Source organism: Chiloscyllium punctatum, chromosome 8, assembly GCF_047496795.1.
Source record: "Chiloscyllium punctatum isolate Juve2018m chromosome 8, sChiPun1.3, whole genome shotgun sequence".
Classification (NCBI taxonomy): domain Eukaryota; kingdom Metazoa; phylum Chordata; class Chondrichthyes; order Orectolobiformes; family Hemiscylliidae; genus Chiloscyllium; species Chiloscyllium punctatum.
In genome coordinates, this window is record NC_092746.1 from 73,381,920 (window position 1) to 73,399,738 (window position 17,819).

Below are 17,819 nucleotides of genomic sequence, written 5' to 3' on the forward strand. Positions count from 1 at the left end.
ATTTAAATTGAAATAATCAATTAGAAATGACAAATATTAAAATTGACCCTTTAATGCTAGAATTATATGGTATATTTGATATTTGGCTGCCTAATGCCTGGAATTTCACCTGGACATTCATTGCAGCTGGGTGCTGGAGAACTTTCAGCTGTGATGGCCAAATTATGTGTGAATACATGTTAACTTCAACATCAGCAAGGGCACAAACTACATTATAGAGTTTGGTCTCCAGCATTGAGTCTCTGCTTGACTTCAGTGGTAAGGAATAATAAAGGACAATTAATGACTTACAAACACCCATCCTGTTGGATCTGTCAATTAACACGAAGGTTGTAGTTTTCACTCTGTTCAAGTGGTACCTCAATTTCCTGAGTGCATAATGACAAAACAGTTAACAATACACACCAGGATGGAAAGAATCCTAATCTTACAAAAATTCCAAACAGTGAGAACAATGTCATAGAAATTTTAGTTTTCTTACTCTTCTCTTGTGGAAGAACAGCACCTAGAATGCTCTGACAAATAGGCAGAACATACACACATAATTAACATTGATTGGGAGGAACCAAACATCCAAGCTGAAGGTTAAAGGCAAAATACTGTGGATACTGGAAATCTTAAAGTGACACAGAGAATACTGGAGAAACTCAGCAGACTTCTCAGAACAACCCTCACCAACCTTTACAGATGTACCATAGGAAGCATTCTATTCTGGTGCTTAACGGTCCGGTCTGGCAACTGCTTTGCACATCACAGAAGCTAATTTCCCATCCATGGACTCCAAGAGTAACTCAGCAGCAATACTACTGATTGGGCTGGTTGGGTCTTAAAGGATGTAGCTGCTAGACTGGATCTTCGGCAGATGTTGAGGGAACCAATATACTTGAGGGAAAAACATACTTGATCTCATTCTCACCAATCTGTTGGCTGCAGATGCATCTGTCCACAACAACATCAGTATAAGTGACCACCACAGAGTCCTTGTGGAGACAAAGTCTTGTCTTCACATTGAGAATGACCACCATTGTGTTGTGTGGCACCATCATTGGGCTAAATGGGACAGGCTTTGAACAGATCTAGCAACTCAAGACTAAGCATCCATGAGGCACTGTGGGACATCAATAGCAGCAGAATTGTACTATAACCTCATGGTCTGGCATATCCCCCACTCAACCATTACCATTAAGCCAGGGGATCAACCCTGGTTCAATGGAGAGTGCAGGAGGGCACGCCAGGAGCAGCACCAGGCATGCCTGTAGATGCGGTGTCAACCTGGTGAAGCCTCCAAAACAGGACTATTTGCATGCCAAATAGCATAAGCAGCAAGTGATAGACAGAGCTAAGTGATTCTGACAACCAGCAGATCAGATCTAAACTCTGCAATCCTGCCACATCCAGTCATGAATGGAGGTGGATAATTAATGGAGGAGGAGGCTCCACAAATATCCCCATCCTCAATGATGGAAGACCCCAGCATATCAATGCAAAAAATAAGGCTGGGAAAAAGTGAAGACTGCAGATGTTGGAGATCAGAGTCGAGAATGTGGTGCTGGAAAAGCACAGCAGGTCAGGCAGCATCCGAGGAGCAGGAGAATCAACGTTTTGGGCATGAGAAGGTTGAAGCTTTCGCAGCAATCGTCAGCCAGAAATGCCAAGTGGATGATCTATTTCAGCCTCTTCCAGTGTGGCTATCCCCATTTCAAACAGGTATACTGTTTTAGAAAATGTAGAGAGTGATGGATTCTCAGGGGAATGTAGCATGAACACTGCTTCTGGTATTGAGACTGGCTGTAATGCAATGAGGGGTATATCGGGTTCCACAATTTTGATTGTGATAGGGGACTCTCTACTCCGAGGCACAGACAGATGTTTCTGTGGCCAGCAATGAAAAATCAGAATGGTGTGTTGCTTCCCTGATGCCAGGATCAAGGATTTCTCAAGAGGAAGACTGCCCAGCAGAAGGTCATTGTACACATTGGAACCATCAATATAGGAAGGGAAAAGGTTGAGATTTTGAAGGGAGAAGACAGAGAGATAGGCAGGAATTTAAAAAGGAGGTCCTTGAGAGTAGTAATATCTGATTACTCCTGACGCTACGAGCTAGTGAGGGCTGAAATAGGAGGATAGAGCAGATGAATGCATGGCTGAGGAGCTGGTGTATGGGAGAAGGATTTACATTTTTGGAACATTGGAATCTCTTTTGGGATAGAAGTGACCTGTACAAGAAGAACAGATTGCACCTAAATTGGAAGGGAACTAATATACTGGCAGAGAAATTTGCTAAAGATGCTCAGGAAGATGTAAACTAGTAAGATGGGCATGGAGAACCCAGGGATATAGTGAAGAAAGAAATCAATCTGAGACTGGTACAGTTGAGAAAAGAAGTGAGCCAAACAGTCAGGACAAAGCAGAGAACAAGGTAGGACTGATAAATTAGACTGTATTTATTTCAATGCAAGAGGCCTAACAGGGAAAGCAGATGAACTCAGGACATGGTTAGGAACATGGGACTGAGATATCATAGCAATTACAGAAACATGGCTCAGGGATGAACAGGACTGGCAGCTTAATGTTCCAGGATAGAAATGCTACAGGAAGGACAGAAAGGGAGGCAAGAGAGGAGGAGGAGGAGTGGCATTTTTGATAAGGGATAGCATTATAGCTGTACTGAGGGTAGATAGTGCCAGAAATACATCCAGGAAGTTATTTGGGTGGGAAATAAGAAAGGGATGATCACCTTATTGGGATTGTATTATAGACACCCTAACAGTTAGACGGAAATTGAGAAACAAACTTGTAGGGAGATCTCAGTTATCTGTAAAAATAATAGGGTGGTTATCATAGGGAAGTTTAACTTTTCAAACATAGACTGGGACTGCCATAATGTTGAGAGTTTAGATGGAGAAAAATTTGTTCAGTGTGTACAAGAAAATTTTGATTCGGTATGTGGCTGTACCTACTAGAGAAGGTGCGAAACTTGACCTACTCTTGGGAAATAAGGCAGGGCAGGTGACTGAGGTGTCAGTGGGGGAGCACTTTGGGGTCAGTGACCATAATTCCATTAGTTTTAAAAGAGTGATGGAAAAAGATAGATGAGATCTAAAAGTTGAAATTCTAAATTGGAGAAAGGCCAATTTTAATAGTATTCAGCAAGAACTTTCAAAAGCTGATTGGGCAGATGTTCGCAGGTAAAGGGACGGCTGGAAAATGGGAAGCCTTCAGAAATGCGATATCAAGAGTGCAGAGACCATATATTCGTGTTAGGGTGAAAGGAAAGGCTGGTTGGTCTAGGGAATGCTGGATGACATTGAAGGTTTGGTGAAGAAAAAGAAGGAAGCATATGTCAGGTATAGACAGGATCGATCAAGTGAATCCTTAGAAGAGTATAAAGGAAGTAGGAGTATACTCAAGAGAGAAATCAGGAGGACAAAAAGGGGACATGAGATAGCTTTGGTAAATAGTGTTAAGGGTTTTTACAAATACATTAAGGACAAAAAGGTAACTAGGGAGCGAATTGGGCCCCTCAAAGATCAGCAAGGCGGCCTTTATGTGGAGCCACAGGAGATGGGAGAAGATACCAAATGAGTATTTTGCATCAGTGTTTCCTGTGGAAATGGACATGAATGATATAGAATGTAGGGAAATAGATGGTGATATCTTGAAAGATGCCCATATTAGAGAGGAGGAAGTGCTGAATGTCTTGAAATGCATTAAAGTGGATTAATCTCCAGGACCTGATCAGGTATACCCTAGAACTCTGTGGGACGCTAGGGAAGTGATTGCTGGGCCTCTTGCTGAGATATTTATATCATCGATAGTTACAGGTGAGGTGCCAGAAGACTGGAAATTGCCGAACATGGTGCCAGTATTTAAGAGGGGTGGTAAGGACAAGCTAGGGAACCAAAGACCAGTGAGCCTGATTTTGGTGGTGGCAAGTTGTTGTAGGGAATCTTGAGGGACAGGATGTACATGCATTTGGAAAGGCAAGGACTGATAAGGGATAGTCAACATGGCTTTGTCCATGGAAAGGCATGTCTGACACACTTTATTGAGTTTTTTTTTGAAGAAGTAACAAAGAGGATTGATGAGGGCATAGCAGTAGACGTGATCGATATGGACTTCAGTAAGGCTTTCAACAAGGTTCCCCATGGGAGACTAGTTAGCAAGGTTAGATGTCAATGAGTACAGGGAGAACTCGCCATTTGGAGACAGAACTGGCTCAAAGGTAGATAACAGAGGGTCATGGTGGAAGTTGTTTTTCAGATTGGAGGCCTGTGACCAGTGGAGTGCCACAAGGATCGGTGCTGGGTCCACTACTTTTCCTCATTTATATAAATGATTTGGATGTGAGCATAAGAGGTATAGTTAGTAAGTTTGCAGTTGACACCAAAAATGGAGGTGTAGTGGACATTGAAGAATGTTACCTCAGATTACAACGGGATCTTGATCAGATGAGCTAATGGGCTGAGGAGTGGCAGATGGAGTTTAATTTAGATAAATGTGACATGCTGCACTTTGTGAAAGCAAATCTTAGCAGGACCTATACACTTAATGGTAAGGAGAGTTGCTGAACAAAGTGCATATTCATAGCTCCTTGAAAGTAGTCACAGGTAGATAGGATAGTGAAGAAGGTGTTTGGTATGCTTTGCTTTATTGGTCAGAGTACTGAGTAAAGGAGTTGGGAGGTCATGTTGCGGTTGTACAGGACATTGGTTTAGGCCACTTTTGGAACATTGCGTGCAATTCTGGTCTCCTTCCTATCGGAAAGATGTTGTGAAACTTGAACGGGTTCAGAATAGATTTACAAGGATGTTGCCAGGGTTGGAGGATTTGAGCTATACGGAGATGTTGAATAGGCTGGGGCTGTTTTCCCTGGAGCATTGGAGGCTGAGGGGTGACGTTATAGAGGTTCATAAAATCATGAGGTGGATGGATAGGATAAATAGACAAGGTCTTTCCCTGAGGTGGGCGAGTCCAAAACTGGAGGGTATAGGTTTAGGGTGAGAGGAGAAAGATTTAAAAAGGACCTAAGGGGCAACTTTTTCACAGAGGGTGATGCATGTGTGAAATGGGCTGCCAGAGGAAGTGGGGGAGACTAGTACAATTGCAACATTTAAAAGGCATCTTGATGGGTATATGAATAGGAAGGGTTTGGAGGGATTTGGGCCGGGTGCTGGCAGGTGGGATTAGATTGGGTGGGATATCTGGTCGGATGGGCGAGTTAGAGTGAAGGGACTTTTTCCGTGCAGTGCATCTCTATGACTCAATATCAACATTTGCAAATACAGTTTGCTTGGGTTAGTGGATGCATTTCCTGGTTCACAGCCTTCATGTGCTGATGATTGTTGTTGCTTTGATTGTGTTTGCTATTTTAAAAGTTAATGAAAACTGGCGTCAGAGAGCTGTTCTGAAGTTCATTACAAGGCAGTTACAAGTAAATTGTGTCTTAAGGTTGAAGGTGAGGAAATTGACACATATCTCTTATGCTGCGCTACATTTGATTAATCACTCCAGCCTTAGTTACTTACTTAAATGGAGTGAATCTCCTCCTTTCTAGCTTTTTATGTGAGGTTGCAGCATTTTAAGAAAAACATACAATCAGATTTAAGAACACAAGTCACTGGAGGGCCTGACCTGACCACACATAGTATAGTATTATGCATAGTGTGGGTCAGGGTTCCAAAGCATGCACAGCTAACAGGTGTGGCTTCTTGTTGGATGCTTATTTTAATTGATGGAATCAACCCACAATAACATTTTCTCTTTGTTATGCCATCTTAAATCCTTGAGGTGGTATTTCAGTTCAAGTTCACATGACATTCCTCCTACATTGTGCATATATAACAAAATTGATGGAACTTTACCAGCCTCAACAATGTGTTCAACGGGGAGAAAATTTGGAAAATATAGGGATATCAATGATGAGAGAAAAAAAACTTATTTCTAGCTTAAAGTTTTAATGTCTAGATGAGAATCTTGCTAGTTAGTGGGCATTTCATTATTATCTAATCTCACTCACTAATATTAAGGTTGCTATTTTCCCACCTACTATTGAGAAACCAGATGATGTCGATTGCTGACTTGAGTCAGAACATGAGCCCAGCAGGTGCACCTTGCCAGCATCTTCCCCAGACATGTACTTCTGTCAACATTGCTCCACATCTCAGGGCACACTCCATGCTGCACCCTCACACGCCCCCTCCATCCACAGGAATTGGCATCTGCAAAGGTTCAGGTTCACCACATCAGCGTGGCATATCTCAAGATTAATCCTTTATACAGTTCATCACTTCATTACTATGCTTTAGAGCTCAAGAACACCTTGTACTATAATGCAGCTGCCACATCACTTTGCATTCAGGATAAGCACTCATCTCATGCATTAAAACATGTTGGATCTCTGGGCTCTTAGCTTGCTCTTCTGAAGCTCACTCACTTTACGCCTACTTCGTTGCTCACAGCATCTCTGTTTTGCCTCGTCCTTTAGAATAGTCAGAAAGCCATGCAGCTTGTGCCATACACACTGGTAATGCCACGTTTTGAATATTGTGTGCAATTCTGGTCTCCCTGCTATAGGAAGGATGTTGTGAAACTTGAAAGGGTTCAGAAAAGATTGGAGGGTTTGAGCTGTAGGAAGAGGCTGAATAAGCTGGGGCCGTTTTCCCTGGAGCATCAGAAGGCTGAGGGGTGACCTAATAGAGACATATAAAACCATGATTTGGAGATGCTGGTATTGGACTAGGGTGTACAAAATTTAAAATCACATAACCTAGTGCTGTATAAAATCATGAGTGGCATGGATAGAGTAAACAGACATTGTCTTTTCCCTCGGGTGGGAGAGTCCAGAACTATAGGGCATAGGTTTAGGGTGAGAGAGAAAAGAAAGTTTTAAAAGGGATCTGCCAGAGGAAGTGGTGGAGTCTGGAACAACTGCAGCATTTAAAAGACACCTGGATGGGTATATGAATAGGAAGGTTTGAGAGGGATATGGGCAAAGTGCTGGCAAATGGGACTAGATTAGTTTCGGATATTTGGTCAGTATGGAAGAGTTGGACCAAAGGGTCTGTTTCTGCGCTGTATATCTCTGTGACTCTATGTACTCTACAGCATGTCGCAGCAGCTTCTATGGCTCATAATTGAAGCTCATTTAGTGCTGGATGTCTTGATAAATCCCCAGGACCTGATCAGGTGTACCCAAGAACTCTGTGGGAAGCCAGAGAAGTGGTTGCTGGGCCTCTTGCTGAGATATCTGTATCATCGATAGTCACAGGTGAGGTGCAGGAAGACTTGAGGTTGGCAAACATGGTGCCACTGTTTAAGAAGGGCAGTAAAGACAAGCCAGGGAACTATAGACCGGTGAGCCTGACCTCGGTGGTGGGCAAGTTGTTGGAGGGAATCCTGAGGGACAGGATGTACATGTATTTGGAAAGGCAAGGACTGATTAGGGATAGTCAACATGGCTATGTGTATGAGAAATCATGTCTCACAAACTTGATTGAGTTTTGTGAAGAAGTAACAAAGAGGATTGATGAGGGCAGGTCAGTAGATGTGATCTATATGGACTTCAGTAAGGCGTTCGACAAGGTTACCCATGGGAAACTGATCAGCAAGGTTAGATCTCATGGAATACGGGGAGAACTAGCCATTTGGATACAGAACTGGCTCAAAGGTAGAAGACAGAGGGCGGTGGTGGAGGGTTGCTTTTCAGATTGGAGGCCTGTGACCAGTGGAGTGCCACAAGGATCAGTGCTGGGTCCTCTACTTTTTGTCATTTACATAAATGATTTGGTGCGAGCATAAGAAGTACAGTTAGTAAGTTTGCAGATGACGCCAAAACTGGAGGTGTAGTGGACAGCGAAGAGGGTTACCTCAGATTACAACAGGATCTGGACCAGATGGGCCATTGGGCTGAGAAGTGGCAGATGGAGGTTAATTCAGACAAATGTGAGGTGCTGCATTTTGAGAAAGCAAATCTTAGCAGGACCTATACACTTAATGGTAAGGTCCTAGGGAGTGTTGCTGAACAAAGAGACCTTGGAGTGCACGTCATAGCTCCTTGAAACTGGAGTCACAGGTAGATAGGATAGTGAAGAAGGCGTTTGGTATGCTTTCCTTTATTGATCAGAGTATTGAGTACAGGAGTTGGGAGGTCATGTCCGCTGTACAGGACATTGCTTAGGCCACTGTTGGAATATTGCATGCAGTTCTGGTCTCCTTCCTATCGGAAAGATGTTGTGAAACTTGAAAGGGTTCAGAAAAGATTTACAAGGATATTGCCAGGGTTGGAGGATTTGAGCTATTGGGAGACGCTGAACAGGCTGGGGCTGTTTTCCCTGGAGCATCAGAGACTGAGGGGTGACCTTATCGAGGTTTACAAAATTATAAGGGGCATGGATATGATAAATAGACAAAGTCTTTTCCCTGGGGTTGGGGAGTCCAGAATTAGAGGGCATAGGTTTCGGGTGTGAGGGGAAAGACATAAAAGAGACCTAAGGGGCAACTTTTTCATGCAGAGGGTGATGCATGTATAGAATGAGCTGCCAGAGGAAGTGGTGGAGGCTGGTACAATGGCACCATTTAAGAGGCATTTGGATTGGTATATGAATAGGAATGGTTTGGAGGGATATGGGCCGGGTGCTGGCAGGTGGGACTAATTGTGTTGGGATATCTGGTCAGCATGGACAGGTTGGACCGAAGGGTCTGTTTCCATGCTGTACATCTCTATGACTATTTATCTAAGTGGCCATGTCTGAAAGTCAAAGAGAGTAGTTCTTAGTACAGTCAAGGGGAATCATGGTTGACCAGGGGCTGCTAACTCCTCAGTCAAACGTGGTAAAATGTCCAGAGTGAGTAAATATGAAGCACAGAGGAAGCAGAGATCATGTGAATCTCTTGAAGATTAAAAGGGTTGCAAGGGGATTCTTATTAGGGAAACCAGGACAAAAAGGGCATATGAGATAGCCCTGGCAGACAAAGCTAAGGAGATTTCAGAAAGGTTCTACAAGTACGTTAAGAGCAAAGAAGCCACTGGGAGGGAATATGGGCCCTTAAAGATCAAGGAGGTCATCCATGTGTGTACCTACAGGAGATGAGAGAGTTACTAAACGAATATTTCGCATTTTTTTTTGCTTTAGGAAAGGAAATGGAGGACAGGGAATGCAGGAAAATAAATACTGATGTTTTGAAAACAGTCCACTATACAAAAGGAGTGCTGGAGGTCTTAAAAAAACATAAAAGTGGATAAATCTCCGGGACATGACCCAGACATTACGGAACAGTTAGGAAAGAAATTGCAGGACCCCTGTGTCATCCACAGCCATGGGTGAGATGCTGGAGGACTAGAGGGTGCCTTTACTTAAGAAAGGTTGTAAGGAGGAACCTGGGAATTATTGACTGGTGAGTCTGACATCAGAGGCAGGTAAGTTGTTGGAGGGGATTCTGAGTTATAGGATCTACATACATTTGGAGAGGCCAGGACTGATAAAGGATACTCAGCATGGCTTTGTGAATGGGCAATTGTGTCTCACAAACTTGATTTGAGTCCTTTTGAGGACATAACCAAAAAGATTGATGAGGGCAGAGTGGTAGACATTGTCTATATGGACATTAGTAAAGCCTTAAGACAAGGTTCCGTATTGTAAACTGATTAGTAAAGTTATATCACATGGGATTCAGGGTATAAAACTGGTTTGAGACAGGAAGGAGACAGAGGATGATCGTGCAGGGTTGTTTTTCAGACTGGAGGCCAGTAACCAGCTATGTTCCACAAGAATTGGTACTGGGTCCAGTGTAGTTTGTCATTTATACAAAGGATTTGGATGAGAATATAGGAGGTACGGTAGTAAGTTTACAGATGACACCAAAATTGATGGTACAGCCGACAGAGGTTGCAAAGAAATATTGATCAATTGGGCCAATGGGCTGAAGACTGGCAGACGAAGTTTAATTTGGATAAATGAGGGATATTGCATTTTGGTAAAACAAACAGAGGTAGGACTTATACACTACCCAGTGGAGCCCTTTAAAAATTTTGGCACAGGTAGATGAGGTGCTTAAGATGATGATTAGCACACTTGACTTCATTGCTCAGACCACTCAGTACAGTACACCATGGTGAGGTTGTAGAGGAAATTAGTATGGCCACTTATGGATACTGTGTACAATTCTGAATGCCCTGCTACAGGAAGGGTAGTATGAAATTGAACAGGGTTCAGAAAAGATTTAGAGTCATAGAGATGTACAGCATGGAAACAGACCCTTCGGTCCAGCCTGTCCATGCCAACCAGATATCCCAACCCATTTATCAGGATGTTGCTGGGATTGGAGTGTTTGAGCTATAATTTGAGCTGGATAGGCAGGGACTTTCTTCATTAGAACATTGGAAGTTGAGGGGTGACCTTATCAGGGTTTATAAAATCATGAGGGGCACAGATAAGGTGAATAACAAAGATCTATTCCTGAGGGTGGGAAAATTCAAAACTATGGGGCACACTTTTAAAGTGAGAGGATAAAGGTTTAAAAGGGACCTGAGGGGCAACATTTTCCCACAAAGAGGGTGGTTTGTATGTGGAATGAACAGCCATAGGAAGTGATAGATGCAGGTACAGTTACAATATTTAAGACATTTGGACAGGTAAATGAACAGGATAGGTTTAGAGGGATATGGACCAAAAGCAGGGAGTAATTTAGTTTGGGAAACTTGGATGGAAAGATCTGTTTCTCTGCTGTATAGCTTTATTACTCTACACCAGATCATTTATTTTTGGGGGTGGGGGTGAGAGGAATCAAGAAAGATGGTGCATGTAATAGTGAAGGTTGTAAGTCATGAGTCTTGGTTTGTGATGGGACCAATAGACTAAGTATGAGGTAGTTCTTATAGCATTGGTGAGAGTTCCTTCAAGACCATGGAAACTACTGATCTGGGTAGCAACTTCAGATTGGGGGCGGCCCTGTCTGCTGTCATGATCTCTTCTGGTAGTCGTTGGAAAAAGAAAACAGCCTTCTTCTCCACCACCTTGACCATCAGGATCTTGGGAGGTTCTTGTCTGTGAAGTAGGTGCCAACCTGGCCTATCAGCCATGTTGTTTTGATTTGTACAGTAAGATACTAAGAGCAGTTCCTGGCAGTGTTTCAAATGGCATACAGCTGGCTTTTAAATATGTAGTGTGAATGGAGCGATGTCCCAGCAGTAGCAAAGCACATCTACTACTGCTGAACACAAGACAGTGCAAGAGCAGCACCGTGGAGATGGAAGTGCATATTTAATAACCAAGCTGTGGAGAGTTGTGTGACTTACTTTCCAGCCACCAAAAGCATTGAGTTTGTTTCTATTTCAAAATGTCCTACAGAAGATATGGTCTCCAACAGATTTACGAACAAAAATTATCAAATAAGTCATGTTATAGGTGAAAAACTATAAGTTAATAGTCTCTCATACAATGTATTACTATATGTATTACAAAGTATCTTTGCTTTGAAAGTGGATTTGTGGAATTCGAAGGCAGTGACATGTTATAGCTCCCCTGTCAGTAAAACAGATTGTGAATATTCTTTCTTTTAAAAACTGATAATAAAAATTATAGAAAATAGATTAGATATTATTTTGCACACCAGAAATATTTCATCTGTGGAACAAAAAGCCAGAGTATTATTGTTCTGGTAGGATCATTTAAAACAAAATGATGTATAATAAGATGATCTGGAATTAAGTGATTTCTAAAGCAGTATCTGATCTTGTAGACTGCATAATGGAAAACCCCACCAGCCAGGATACATAAGTTGTGAAAATACATCTTAACACCAGTTCTTTATCAATGTTATTTCAACCAATAGCTACCCCAGATTAAGTGAAAATGAAAATATAAATTAAATTTGCCTTAGATGCAATGAAATAGAATAGCCATGGATCAGATATTTTTACAATGTTTAATTTTAACATTTTGAACTGAAATCTTTGAATATTCAAACATTTAAAAATAGTGTAAATCCTATATAGCATTCTTCCATTTGAAACGTTTTTTAAAAAATATATGCTGACTTACTTATACATATATACTTGCATTTGGATTAAAATTTTAATTTCAGATTCATTTGAAATGGAAAGAATCAATGTGACATTTTTTTTTAAATTATAGTTTATCAAAAATCTATTTTAAACTTGTTTTTTTGAGGATGTGATTCTTTAAGTTACTAATTTTTCACAATTTATACAAATTTTACTCAAATTATTCAGCAAATATGCACCAATAGGAATACGCATGACATTGATATAGAATAATTTGCAGCTCAGTAATTAGCAATGGAGACTTAAAACTGCACAATTTAAATGCAGAAAGGCACCTCTATGTTCCAGACTACTTAAACGTTGAAGAAAAATGAAGCTTCACAGTACTATTTAATGACAAACTTCCAAAAATAGGATCTAAGAACCAAATGACAAACCAAGAATTTTCTTTCCCAAAATCTAGTCACATGTCTGTACAATCTGCCACTCCCTTAGGAAATAAACAAGGATTAGAGCACCCATTCTGTATTGGATATGCATAAATATACCTATAGATTAAGGGAGTTAATGGTGGTCTACTACTTTTAGAAAAGCATCACAAAACAGCTGGTGTATGACCTTGACAAATGCATACATTTATCTTCATAAAACCATAATGATTGCTGCAATGAAATTAATTATATAGACTGTTTTGAACTGCAGTTTTGAAAATAATTCACATTAATATACTTGAGATCCTTAAGCAGTTGTAGAAGATTTTAATATTTAAATTGAAGACTTTAAGTTAACTTTGGGGACAATTGTACTTTTAAATATTCATCCTCAGTGGCACAAATAATTTTCTTTAAATACATAATCTGCAATCCTGGTGAGAATCACATAGCTAAGTGACATTTAAATCTATTTTTGGAAACTGCCAAGCCAGAATTAAATTTTGTCACAACTGTGATGTACAAGTTTTCAATGTTTCAAAAGATACAGTTGGTCATATATAAATTACTTACCTCCAAAGCATTTGAATTGTACACATATTGTGAAACAGAAACAGAAAAACATATGGATCACAGCATGTTTGAAAACATGTAAATCAAAGAATGCAGACAAAAGTCCTGATACATAAGGCTCCTATAACATTCAACTGTCCATTCTAAAATTTAGTCTAGTGATTTTTTTTTAGTTTCTTAAAATAAATGCCCGCTGCATTTAAAGCTTCTAATTCATTTGACCCTGGTGGGAACAGTAGCTTATATTTACACATTTTGAAATCTGTTTATTGTTAGAATGTGCTCCTATGTACTAAAAAATCAATTAACTTCTGCACAGACAGAAATATAATCATCTCTTGATGTACAAATATTTTTTTAAATTGGTGGGCTTATAAAAATGCTTGTTTTGCTTTCATTTGTTTGCATGAACACAATGCATTGCTTGAAGTCATGTAGACTTGTGGGGAAAAAATGTGCTTGTTATTTAAACAAAATTTCCAAAAACTAAAAGTAAAGTATGACATTAAGTGTTAAACTGATAAAATATTTTACAAGAAACAATACAACATTATAATCAAAAATACTATTTATCTATTCTGGTTTCAAAGAGCAGATACGTAAATGAAAACATAGCTACGAAAACATTTCCCAACAGCAAGCCAAGGAGCATTCTGTTCCCACCCATCAAAAAAAATTAAAACCTTGCTGCACAATACATTGTACCAGTGTGTTTTTTTTGAAAAAAGCACGCAAACTTCTGTAAAGGCAGACTCAATTTAATTTTTGTACAAAAAATTGAAAGTTTTATTTCAAAGAAATTAAAAATATGGAATATATAAACTTTTCTATTGCTCTATAAATATAAAGGATTCTGTAATGGTGAACAAAAATAAATGAATACCAAGTTCAGACATTTTTTCGCTCATCAGGGACTTGAAGCCAATAAACAAATTTCAACCATGTGTACAGGCTTGTATGATGTTATGGCTACAGACTCCTATTCATTATTTCATGACATTCATGCAAATCATTTAAAATGCATACAATAAAAATGCCTGGAGGTGCAGTTATGGTGTTTTTAAAATGCTTGTACTAAAATGCTTGTAATATAGTACAATGAAAAAGGAAAAGGCTCTTGCCATTTTCAGAGAGAAATGGCCCATGTTTCAATCAATAGATTAAATGTGATGTGTATACTACTACAGATTACTTCTACACATCATTTGATTTCTGGACCACTCACTTGGAATAGAATGGAAATAGGTTCTTCTCAGCACTAATAAAACATTGAGTCAATGCTCCACCCATACCAACACCATGTCTGGTTTCTAACATTACTCTCAGCTCAACCTGCTCAATTCTGCTCACATGCTTTCTGAAAAAAGATTTTATCAAGAATATTAATTTTGCTTGTTCAACTGTTCAGTGCAGTTGAATATAAATGGTGCCACCAGTTTTCTGGGATTTTAAACAATTTCTTTCAGAGAGGTTACACGAAAGCTGTTTTTCGTCTCCCAAAACATGTTAAGACAAAGTCACGTCAAAACAATTAACAGCAAACTTATATTGAGGGTGATATTTCACTATCACTAAGTTAACATAATAATGGTGAGATTTTTCCTAATACACCAGGCATTGAACTTACTGACAATAATGAGGAAATAATCAAAATAAATAAGAAAGTTAAGTGCTCGTATGCCCTGAAATTTTTCAGTTAAATTTTGATCCAGCATTTTCATGTATAAATCAATTTACGGGTAGATTAATATTCAAGACTAAAACAGCCAAATATTAATTAACTTTATTATTTGGAAGCAGGGCACTCATCAGGTGAGATCATGCTAAGTTGAACCTTGGCGTCCATAGGTAAAGATAATGCATAAAGCCACCGTTTTATCAGGTCTTTATGTACAGTCGCCCTCGATTCAATTGTTCTGAGGTTGTGTAACAAATAGCGATGTTAACTTGGTTGGCGTTAGGACCCAAGGGACGCCTTTCATTCCAGAGTAAAACTAATCGTCCCATTTGCCTCCGGGTCCAATTTATGTCTCGAAAGGTTCAGCATTCAGACATGCGAGTTGGCAGGCACCAGGATTAACTTGCGAGTCTGACTCATTTGCAGTTCCGTCTCGACTTTCGACTACAAGTTGAGTTACGGCAATCCTTGGTTTCCGAGCACTGAAACAACCAGTGCCTCCTCCCCTCCCCCCTTCGAATCAAGAATTTTTTTTAAAAATCCTCCACACATTGAGGAAACAAGATACACCTCTGGAGGTGATATTTTAAATACAAATATATAATTACAAAAAAAATCTTACAGATGCTATTTACAACGTACAGTACTTGAAAGAGTCGGTCACATCTCAAAAGTCAGGACTTTGTGTGTGTGTGTATAATCTCCCACCGTCTTGGAGGGAGGAATGTTTTGTTTTCTTCTGCAATAAAAATGTCATTTTGCTTTCACACTGTCGTCTCGCCGTGCTTACTGTTTGTGAGTCTAGTGTAGAACTTGCGCCACGAGTGTAAAGTCTTACCGGACCAGATCCAAAAGCCTGAGGTGATGCCCACGATAAGTGTCATGAGGTATTTGATCATGTAGACGGTGAAGTCCGGCCTCATGTGGGGCTGCTCGCTGTGGGGGCACGGGATGGCGTAACTTTTGCAGGCTTGGTTGACCCAACTCTTCTCCCACTGCTGGCGGAAAGCCTGCTCGTAGAAGTAGCAGGCGATGACGATGGTGGCGGGCACGGTGTAGAGCACGCTGAAGATGCCGATGCGCACCATCAGCTTCTCCAGCTTCTCGGTCTTGGTGCCGTCGTGCTTCATGATGGTGCGGATGCGGAACAGAGACACGAAGCCGGCCAGCAGGAAGGAGGTGCCGATGAACAGGTAGACGAACAGCGGCGCCAGCACGAAGCCGCGCAGCGCGTCCACGTTGTTGAGGCCCACGAAGCAGACCCCGCTGAGCACGTCGCCGTCCACCTGGCCCACCGCCAGGATGGTGATGGTCTTGATGGCCGGCACCGCCCAGGCCGCCAAGTGGAAGTACTGCGAGTTGGCCTCGATCGCCTCATGGCCCCACTTCATTCCCGCCGCCAGGAACCAGGTGAGCGACAGGATCACCCACCAGATCGAGCTGGCCATGCTGAAGAAGTAGAGCATCATGAAGAGGATGGTGCAGCCTTCCTTCTTGGTGCCCTGCGCCACCGTCCTGTAGCCGTCCTCGGCGAACCGGTCGTTGCAGACCACCCTCTCCTCCAGCAGGAAGCCCGCGATGTACGCGATCGCCACCATGGTGTAGCAGCCCGACAGGAAGATGATGGGCCGCTCCGGGTAGCTGAACCGCTGCATGTCCACCAGGTAGGTGAGCACCGTGAACAGGGTGGAGGCGCAGCACAGCACCGACCAGATCCCGATCCAGATCCGCGAGAACTTCAGCTCCTCCTCGCTGAAGTACATCAGGCCGTTGGTGCGGGACGGCTCGCACGGCGCCCCGCAATCCTTCTCGCCCAGGAAGTGGTAGTTCAGGTAGCTGGGCACTTTGAGCACCCGCGGGCAGATGAACTGCTGGCGGCCCGGGTAGCCCCGGGGGTAGATGGTGCCGGCGTTCGGTAACGACTCGGTGGGGTCCAGGGTCGGGCTGCCCCGCTCGGTGTTGTTCTGCCCCACGCACAAGTCGATAGATCCGTGCACGGGGAAGTTCTCGCAGCGCAGGCTCTCGGGCCACTGGAAGCCGAATTTGTTCATGAGCGCCTCGCAGCCCTGCCTGGCCCGCTCACACAGCGACCGGCACGGGGGGATCGCCTGCTCCAGCACCGTGCACACCGGCGCGTACATGGAGCACAGGAAAAACTTCAGCTCGGGCGAGCACTGCACTTTCACCAGCGGGTAGAATTGGTGCACCTCCAGGCCCGCGTCTTCCTGATTCGTGTGCCCCAACAGGTTCGGCATGATGGTCTGGTTGTAGGCGATGTCGGTGCACAGGGGGATCGAGATGGGCTGGCAAAAGCCATGGTCCGGGATGGAGATGCCCCTCTCGCTATTGTACTGTCCCTGTGGCCGCACAGGTCCCGGGCCAAGGAGGAACAGATGAAGCACAAACAGCCACCGAGCGCTCGCAAGTTTGCACGGATCCAGATGGAAACAATTACTCACAGCCATACTTTTCCCTCGCTCTTTCCCTCTCTTCAAACTACTTCGAGGCAGGAAATGATCCTACGGCATGAAATACACAGAAGTTTTATTTGTTGTCCTTGTTTTTTAAAAAAAGAAAAACAATGTTGAGCACTTACGTTTGGGGGGAGGATGTGATTTTACACTGGAAACGATTCGGATGCCAAAATAAAAACAGCCCCGAGCCGAGCACAAACCCAGCGCCGACTCCACTGTCCATTTGTGTCACTCCATCAGCTCCCTGCCGCCTGTTTCTAGGAGCCCCCAGCCGCCTGGTTCTGCGCAATCACGGCAAGAGGCGCCTTGAAACCGGCTCGGGACCCTGCGATCTACAAATCCGAACCAATCATGATCCGATTCTAGCCCAGCCCTTGTGATAGAGAGGGTGATGATTGGTTGGTGTCCGTGGGGTAATTTGAATAATTGGCAGCCTTTGGGGGCGGGAGGGGTAGGATCGAGGAGAATGTGTACAGCGGCTCCCAGGGGAGGTTCTGTCCTGTTTAGCGAGTGAGGCAGCGGCATTCCGGCTTTTATTGTTCAGGCCGCTGTTTTCTTCACCCCGGGGAGCTCAGAGGTTACGGGCAAGGTGCTGGATGCTTGGGGAGGGAAGGGGAACGGATCAGGAAGGCACTGACTACAGTCACAGTCAACAGATT

At 42.6% G+C, this 17,819-nt stretch overlaps 1 protein-coding gene across 1 annotated transcript; it reads right to left on the reverse strand.

The window, feature by feature from the left end:
- Positions 1-12,153: 12,153 nt before the first annotated feature.
- On the reverse strand, positions 12,154-17,455 carry LOC140480649 (frizzled-1-like). The gene is made up of 2 exons (XM_072575797.1): positions 17,283-17,455; positions 12,154-17,205 (listed from the first exon to the last, which is right to left on the reverse strand). Exon 2 carries the CDS (start codon positions 17,149-17,151, stop codon positions 15,451-15,453), a length of 1,701 nt encoding a protein of 566 aa, XP_072431898.1. The 5' UTR covers positions 17,152-17,205; positions 17,283-17,455; the 3' UTR covers positions 12,154-15,450.
- Between the last annotated feature and the right edge of the window lie 364 nt (positions 17,456-17,819).

Coding starts and splice junctions, on each gene's coding strand:
- LOC140480649 (XM_072575797.1), bottom strand. CDS start 17,151: ATGGCTGTGAGTAATTGTTTCCATCTGGATCCGTGCAAACTTGCGAGC.